Source organism: Beta vulgaris, chromosome 9 (assembly GCF_026745355.1).
Source record: "Beta vulgaris subsp. vulgaris cultivar EL10 chromosome 9, EL10.2, whole genome shotgun sequence".
Lineage (NCBI taxonomy): Eukaryota > Viridiplantae > Streptophyta > Magnoliopsida > Caryophyllales > Amaranthaceae > Beta > Beta vulgaris.
In genome coordinates this window covers 46,820,775-46,829,708 of record NC_079210.1, presented here as the reverse complement: position 1 = coordinate 46,829,708, position 8,934 = coordinate 46,820,775, and the positions used below count along the sequence as shown (strand labels likewise).

At 35.8% G+C, this 8,934-nt stretch overlaps 1 protein-coding gene across 1 annotated transcript; it reads right to left on the bottom strand.

Annotated features, from left to right (window-relative positions):
- Positions 1-1,165: 1,165 nt before the first annotated feature.
- On the bottom strand, positions 1,166-8,468 carry LOC130589349 (wax ester synthase/diacylglycerol acyltransferase 8-like). The gene is made up of 6 exons (XM_010667573.4): positions 7,629-8,468; positions 6,737-6,809; positions 4,441-4,508; positions 4,122-4,334; positions 3,258-3,395; positions 1,166-1,510 (listed from the first exon to the last, which is right to left on the bottom strand). The coding sequence occupies exons 1-6, from the start codon at positions 8,379-8,381 to the stop codon at positions 1,346-1,348; spliced, it is 1,410 nt and encodes a 469-aa protein (XP_010665875.1). The 5' UTR covers positions 8,382-8,468; the 3' UTR covers positions 1,166-1,345.
- Positions 8,469-8,934: the final 466 nt, after the last annotated feature.

Here is an 8,934-nt window from a genome sequence, read left to right as displayed (position 1 = left end):
ATAATAGGTGACTGATTTCTCTTTATGACGAAAATGTGGTCCATATTTTTATTTTTAATTGTTTCACCTACTTATTTTTATTCAATACTCAAATTTAATTGTTTAAAAAACTGTCCCTGCTTGGTTTTCCCCACTTTTTCTCTCGGGCACTAAAAAAGAAACGAAGGAAGTATTAATGGAGAATAAAGTCACCCATATGACATAATGACCCCTTTTTTTAATATATAGTTACCTTTAATCTAAAGTTACACTAATCTATCATTATCTAATACAATAACTTTTTTTTAAATACAATCACCCTTTCCCATATTAGTTTATAATAATGATAGTTACACTTTATAACATAGTAGTAATTAATTTTTTTGACACATAGTCACCATCATATCTACCGTTTGTAGCTACTCCGCTTGTATATCTATTATTTTTAAACATAATGATCCTTTTCTTTTCATAAATCACATTCATTAGCATTAAGTCCACATAAATTTAGCGTGGACTAGGTGCATATAAGTCTTTACATAAAAATTATACTTTTTTGTTAGTTTTTGATAGTTGCATCATATTGGTTTTTGATATTATTCACATTCTCTAATTTAACCTTTTTGTTTTATATATATGTAAGGAAAACCAGAGTCATGTGAGATCTTCTTAGATTCGTCAGAACCTACCTAATAAGGATCTTAGGACCTTAGTTATGAATGTCGTTCACCGGCTCCCTTCTGTATATAATTACCCGGTCTCAATTAATCACTTCGACCCGACCCATGTGAGGAGCTCCCTTCTCCCTATGAATGTATTTTCATAAAGATAAAATTTTTACAATTTTTTATTTACACATAAATTGAATATATTAAAGTTTAAAGTAGTGCATTTGACATACATGCAAGATCATTTACGTACAACTATTAATAAACACAAAGAGTACTCTCTCTGTTTTTTTTTTTTTTATCTTTCTCACTTGGAATCTTGGCACTATTCATACTTGGAGAGAATCTTCTCAATCTTTTTCAATTTATAAGAAAAAATATAGTCATGTGGGGTCTTGTTTGATTCGTCTCAATTAGTACGTTATTATTATTCAATCGTTATAATTTTTACTAATATATAATGAAATATATTTAAGTTCAAAGAAGTGCATTGGGAGATGTGTACAGGAAAGTGAGAATGATAAAAAAACAGAGGGAGTATTATATGGTTTCTAGTCGGCATTTTCAACAGTTCCGAAATATACCCTAAAAAATGAGTAAGTGAATGGAGCCATAGTGCCCATGCGGCCATCGGGCCGTGCCAACTACCCTGATCAGGCCTCATCATGCATGCATGCTTGCAATATTGAATCCAATGGCTAGCAGACATCATCCACTGTTGCAGGCTGTGCAGCAGTCTTCATTTCAAGCAACGCATCTTGAAAGCATTGTGCCAGAAATCGTGGATCAGGGATTATTTCTTTTGCCACCGAAATTTGCATGCTAGCCTTTCCCGCATAGCTCACCATGTGCATCATAACCGCCTAAATATTCCAAAATTCAAATAAAACCAAACAAACTATGTAATTATGAATAGATAAATAACTCGATTAGCGATTCGTTTTAAAGCTAATAACTAGTTATTAGGCCCGGGCTATGCCCTGGGTAAGAAAAAATTTCATTTATTAATATAATACTTTATGATAATAACAATAAATACAACTTAGCCTAGTGGTTAAGACTGTAGTATATGTACTTGAGGTCTCGGAATCAAACCCTATACTACGCAATTTTTAAATTGTACATAGATTACATGAACTAAAACTCCCTAGGGATAGTACTGCAGTGGTCAACATTGCTCTTCAAATGGTATCATGCATACATAATTAATTTAAACGGACATGCAAATTTATTTATTTTTAAGGATGCAAGGGATATGTTTAATAACATTAACTAATTACAACACATATTTTCAATTTTGTGGAAACATGGATCATTAAGAGATGTTAGATGAGATGGTGATTCTTTGAAAACCCTTACGTAAGGTCAGAGGTTCGAGCCCAGGCTTCAGCATATTTATTTCTTAAATAATGACCACTTGACTTTGTTGGTTAACAAACACGTGGCAAAATTCTAGTGGCAGGAGGAGAGTGCCACGTGGCGCATCGACGTTGTTACGCACGCCTTTTAATATATATGTATAGATGTATAGATTAATGGTGTGTTAGATATACATCAACTACATATAAATCAAAAATTTCAGAAACTAGACTACGACGAGAATTTCTCTGTCCTTAGAATAACATTAGCCCCACGCAATTATGTTATTCGTGTGATCAAACAAGGGAACCGGATATACCACTCCAAGGCATGAAAACTACGCTTTCCTATTAGTTTAATTTCGCCCCTCTAGGATCACCGAGTTAACACGAAATAACTAATGAGATACAATGAAGAAACAATTCACAAGATGATCTTCTATGTGAATCAACAAGCTAAGAACTTTGTGTTTAGAGTTTGTAAAGAACACTAGAGAGAAATAGCTAGGTTTCTCTCAAGCAAAACAAGTAGTTAGGAATATGAAAAAACTGATTTTCTTTTTCCTCTCCTCTCATAAGAATCACAAAGGTCATATATAAATATCACTTTCATAGATTAGAGTTGTTATTGCCATAACACCCCTTTAATCCACTTATTAAGAACCTTTAATCCTCAGATTAAAAATCCTAATAGTCATTAAAAGGATAACGTACGCAATACAACGATTATAAACCGTTCACACAACTTTTCACGTCCCAGAACAGAACCCCCATCACGACTCGTGATACAAATCGTGAGTTCGTGACAATGCACTGGTCGCGACCCGCGACTGACCTTCAGTTTTGCTTGATTTTTTCCCTGTGACTTTGCGTATTCTAATCTTAACATACTAGACCTCCTCCTCTTCTAGTATAGAATCATATAAGCTTATAAAACCCATCACCCTATAAATGTTCTAACAAATTATGGAAATGAGATTAAATGCTTATTTATCCCCAGAATTCCCTAATTTAAGAATGGATTTATAGCACGATTATCCATCCTCCATGAACATGATTGAGAGGTTTTTGAGATATCAACAACAATCTATTCCTTCCATGTGGGACCAAGATCCACACTCAAACTTTCCAACTCTCTAAATGCATACATATCGAAGACTATATTCCAACATGTCGGTTGTGGTATTCTTATACATGAATTTAAAAATTACGCCTAAATATGTTTTCGCCAAGAGATATATAGATCACTTACAGTAGGCAAGCTAGTAGTTGTTGCTGTTATATAGGTCATGGGGTTTCCAGCAAATGTGGATTCCTCTTGTGTACCAACTATGTTTGAGATGACGAAGGTTGTATTGCAAAGAATTTTGTGATTAGACATGCTCGCAGCCTGAAATTATAGCAGCAATTTAGAAGTGTGTTAGCTTAGCATGTGTTCTTTATTTTTATTTTTATTTTTATTTTTATTTTTATTCCCCTCAAAAAAAAAAAAAAATTATCAATTGCAGGCCATACATTTTGTATAAACCAAATATACCAACATCATAATTTATTTCACCCAGGCCACCATGCCGAAATAATCAAATATAACAAGTTAACAACCAAAGAATAAAACCAAAAAATTATACTCAACCCCGATTGATTGCTTGGGTGTAAGTGGTCCATTTTTTTGGATTGGAAGAAAATTAATTACACTACTATTACTAATAATAATAATATAATTATTAGGGAAAAATATTATTATTATTAATGATACGCGCTGCACGAAGTCCAACAGTTCAAGATATTTTTGCTAGCACCCAAATTTTATAATGTTACGCACACTCAAGTTATAGACTTATAGTTTAGGATGTTGAAAAGCTAATTTATCAAGCATAAACTTTTAACATTAAGGAAAAACTTGAACCACTATAAGATAAGTAAATAATATTATTAGTTTTGCAATAAAACAGTCTATTGACGGATCCGACTTGAAAGTACATCCTTAATCCCTCCTAATTAATGATTAGGCCGTACAAAATCAACCCACTTACTTAAACGAGTTCAAAATCTTAAACGAGTAGCGGTTAAGAATTGAAAACACACTTTCTGTCTTCTTGGTGTAGGAGTACGTTACCTTCGGTCCAAGTAGAGACATTGTAAACTTCCCTGCATAGTATGAGAAATGAGCCCCCAAGGATTGTTTTTTCCGATCAATCATGACCTTAGCTCTTTTTACAAACTTCAGTGGATCTGCATCTTTTGTGTTATGATAATAAACAGGCAATATCATAAACCCGAATTTATTACCCCATCTGGAACAATTTTCATCCATTAACTTGGATACTTCCTAGTTTAATCACAAGGAACTGTCAGTTATATATGTGAACTAAACAACATCAAGAAAAAAAATTAAACATCACCGAGAAACAGATTAAATTAACTTTATAATTTACCTGTAATCCGGGTTGCTTTCTTAAATTAACCGTGGCTAATCCCGTGATTTGTTGCCCTTCCTGCAAACCTAATTACAAACAGAAAGGGGTACCTCGTGTTTACTTAAAGAGTTCAACCATAATACTTTTGTGAGGCATTAAACCGTGGTTATTACTTTTGGTAAGGCAGCTATACTAACACCTTAAATTTTTTTTTATTTAGGAAAAGTAGCTATATATACTTCCAATAATATTTTGGATAATCCTCTTCTGTACCATTTATTTGTACAATTATTGTGCGTGTACAAAATCTTATATAAGACAATCTTATGTTAATTTATTGTAAAATAGGAATAATCGTATTTTTTTGGTGCAAAAATGGTTTTTGTTTTTAAAATTCTAAAGCAGTCACTTATTTTATACGGTTTTTTCACCATATACCCCTGACAAATTTTTTTTGCACCATATACCCTTTCGACTTTTGAAATTCACCATATACCCCTTACTTTTGAAAAAATACATCCAGTTACCCTTAATGACTAACGGCGTTAAATTCCGTTAGTCATTAACCCCTAATCACCCTCTAATCTTACTTAACTAACCTAAATCTAACCCTAAACCTAACCCTAACCCTAATATTCTATCCCTAATACCCTAACCCTAACCCTCCCATCCCCCTCACACCCCACCCACCCCCCCCCCACCACTGCAGTCCTCCTCCCTGCCACCCCCGAAGCCCCCCCATCCGCCACCTGCAGCGTCGCGCCCTCCCCTTTCCGCCGCCCACAACACCACAACCCCCTCTACCTTCCGACACCCCGCAGCAGTCCCACTCTCATCCCCACTGCAGTCCCACTTCCACCCCCCACTCCAGTTACCCCAAACTGCAGTCTCACCCCCCCCCCCCGCGCAAAATTGCTTTCGAGCAGAAATTTGGCTTTTATCAGGGATAGTGCGATGTTTTTCAGGGAGGTACGATGATGGTGCGAGGTTTTTAGAGTGGTGCGAAGGGTTTTCGCGGTGGTGCGAGGATTTTTAGGGGAGGTGCGAGGATTTTTAAGGGAGGTGCGAGGATTTTAGGAGTGGTGCGATAATTTTAAGGGTGCTGCGAGGGTGGTGTGGGGGTTGTGCAACGGTTTCAGAGCAGAGAATCCGGTGGGCTGGGGTCGGCGAAAATCCGGTCAGGGTGGAGGTAGGGGTCAGGTGCGAATATCCGGTGTAGGGTGGGGTTGGTGCGAAAATCCGGCCAGGGTGGGGGTAGGGTCAGGTGCAAAAATCCGGTGTGTGGTGGGGTTGGTGCAAAAATCCGGTCAGGGTGGGGGTAGGGTCTGGTGCGAAAATCCGGTGGGATGAGGGTGGGGGTCAAGGGAGGGGGGAGGGGGTTGCTGGGGAGTGGGGAGAGGGGGTGGTGAGGAGGTGGTGGTAGTGAGGGGGTGATGTGGCAGTGGAGGGTGATGTGGCAGTGGGGGTAAGGGGTGGGGTGATGTGGCAGTGGGGTAAGGGGTAGGGTGATGTGGCAGTGGGGGTTAGGGTTAGGGTTTGATTTAGGTTAGTTAATTAGGGTTAGAGGGGATTAGGGGTTAATGACTAACGGAAGTCTAACACCGTTAGTCAAAATGGTAAGTTGATGTATTTTTCGAAATGTGAGGGGTATATGATGAATTTGGAAAGTTAAAAGGGTATACGGTGCAAAAAAAAATTTGTCAGGGGTATATGGTGAAAAAACCGTATTTTATAAGTGAACATGTCACAATCAGAAGAGTGATCCATTGTATAAAAAGCTAACTATTTGAAATTAAAAAGTAAACCATCTATCAACAAATCGAATTTTTTAGGATAAAATGTCAGGTGATTTTATAATAATATTATTGTGACGTATATTATTATGAAATTGTTTTACACAACACATATTATAGTTAAATTGTTACATTCTTCAATGAATTAATGTTAATTTCAAAAAAAAAAAATTGTTAGATTCATCTTTATTGGTTCATATTAATTATTGATTTTTTTATATCTTTGTTGGATTCAACTTGAAAATATGGACCAATGCAATGATGTTACATAATCTAGTAAATAATCACTAGTTTCTCGATTATGTGTGCACCTATATCATGACAACCAAACGACGAACTAAACTCGACTAAATACACATAGGAATACTGAAACTTATTTTTTAGATGGTAAGATGAAGGGTCTTATCAGATCGAAACCCCCAACCTTGAGATTGGAAGGTTGTTTCATTACCACTAGGTCAAGCGTTATACGAATAACGAAACAATTTAATAGTAAGTAGTTTGAAGTTCATAATTTGTACCTTGTGACGACCGACTCTCCAAATATTTCGAAAAACCAAAAGATATAACTCCAAAGAGAACGTCATTGATGGTCTGCAAGAGGTGGCAATCATTTTCATGTCACTCACCTAAGCATAATGTATGTTAAACCATTTGTTTTTTTGCACATCAGCATATATGTGAGTTATCCCCTATTAAAGAAAGTAAGAGGAGATAAAGTACCACATTATAAGTTAAAAGAGTTACTCCTACTATAATTGGTTTGAATATGTAATCTCCTCTATACTTATAAGTGGACCAAACTCTCCTCTTTCGTAAATTTCCTTATATGATAAGTTTCTGCACATACATTTCTCTTACTTTTACTCTCATTCTCTTCATCTTTTACACTTTTTCTATGGTACTTGCACAACACATGTCTCAGTTAAAAAAAATAGTGGTATTACTTCACTAAGGCTCCGTTTGGTAGGGTGTAAAACGTTTTCCCGGAAAACTATTTTCCTCTATTTTTAGTTTTACATTGTTTGGTTGGGAAAAGAGTGTAAAACCATTTTCCTTTGGGGTAAAATTACTCTCCCAATGATGGAAAACCATTTTCCTTTAAAAATGAAGGGAAAACTATTTTCCTTATCTCTCTTGTACACTCCTCTCACTACCTCATTACTTTCTCTTTCATTTTCCTTTCATTTCCTCATTTTTCTTACATGTAACCAAACAACGGAAAACTAATTTTGGAATTGTGTTTTCCATTGTAAATTGTTTTCCATGAAAATCATTTTACACTGAAAATATTTTACGCCCTACCAAACGGAGCCTAAATCAAAATATTATTACTTTATATATAGAGGAAATGATCATAAAAAGAGGAAAGAGGGTTGTGAAAAAAAACAAGAGAAAAACCCCTACACTTACCGCGTGAGGAATAGTCCTTTTGACAGTTTTCATATCCTCAAGAGTAAACTTGGCAGTTGCCACCATCCTCGGCCAGAGCTCCACCCCATCGCCGCCGCTAATCGCAGTCTTTTTATCTCTTACCCATAGAGACCTTCCAATCACCTCCATCACAGAAAGTATTGTCCACCAAATCACCTTCAATATTCCTATGAATGGATTTCCTTTCCCCTTCCTTTTCTTGATTTCTCCCTTCTTATTTTCACTAACATTAACATCACTAACAGCATCTTTACCATCACATAATCTTTTGCAAGTAGCTAAAAACAATGACATCAAAGAAATGCCATCTCCCATAGCATGATGAAATCGAAAAATCATACATTTAAGTTCACTAATTATGTGTAACTCCCATAAGGGTTTCTCCATACTCAAAGGAGAAGAAACTGCATAATCTGCTAAAATAGCATTAATTTTGTCCTCACATTCTTCCTCTGATTCACATTCTAAGCTTGGATTTTTGGGATGAATAATTACATGATTATCTATATTGATTTTGGTTTTCCTCCAAAATTCCCTACCCTTTGCATCAACCACTAAGAGACTGCAAAATCTAGGGTGTTTCATGAATAAAGAGTTTGCGACATATGTTTTCATGGCTTCTGGTTCAAGGGGATTTTTGAAGCCTATTGAACAGTTGATTATAAGCTCAGTTTTTGACTGCAAAAATAACCGTCCAGCAGGTGATACTGGCTCATCTCTGCTGCTTTGCATGTTTGTGTTTGGAAGCTAGAGATTGGAGAAAGTTAGTGTATGAGATTATTGTTTTATTTGTGAACTTATATATATTGCATTATATGAGCTGAATTTCTGTTTCCTCCTTTACCGCGTTTCTGAAATAGCGATAAACGGATACTCGTAGGCCGTAGCCTCGTAGGGGTACGTGGTTGGCCATGATTAACATTGTACGCCTATCTCCATCATCTTTTATGATAGCCATAATGTGCCACTTTAGCAATGCTTTGTTTAACAATGATCTTTAACCAACACCAACTAACCAATAAAATCACAGCTACCTGTACATATAATTCTATAAGGTTTAGGAAGAATTAATAGAATGTTTTGATATGGTTTATAGATATTAAATATCATATTAATGGTAGTAACTACTTTTGTGAGGATTTTAAGTATTATAAGCGGAATTTCATGAATTAAATTCATAAGCACTTAAAATAGGATCATGTGCATATACAATCAAGGATCACATAATAGTTTTGAATTAACCTTTGATGCGTGATTTCCATAAAGCTTGTTGTAATCCGGAGAA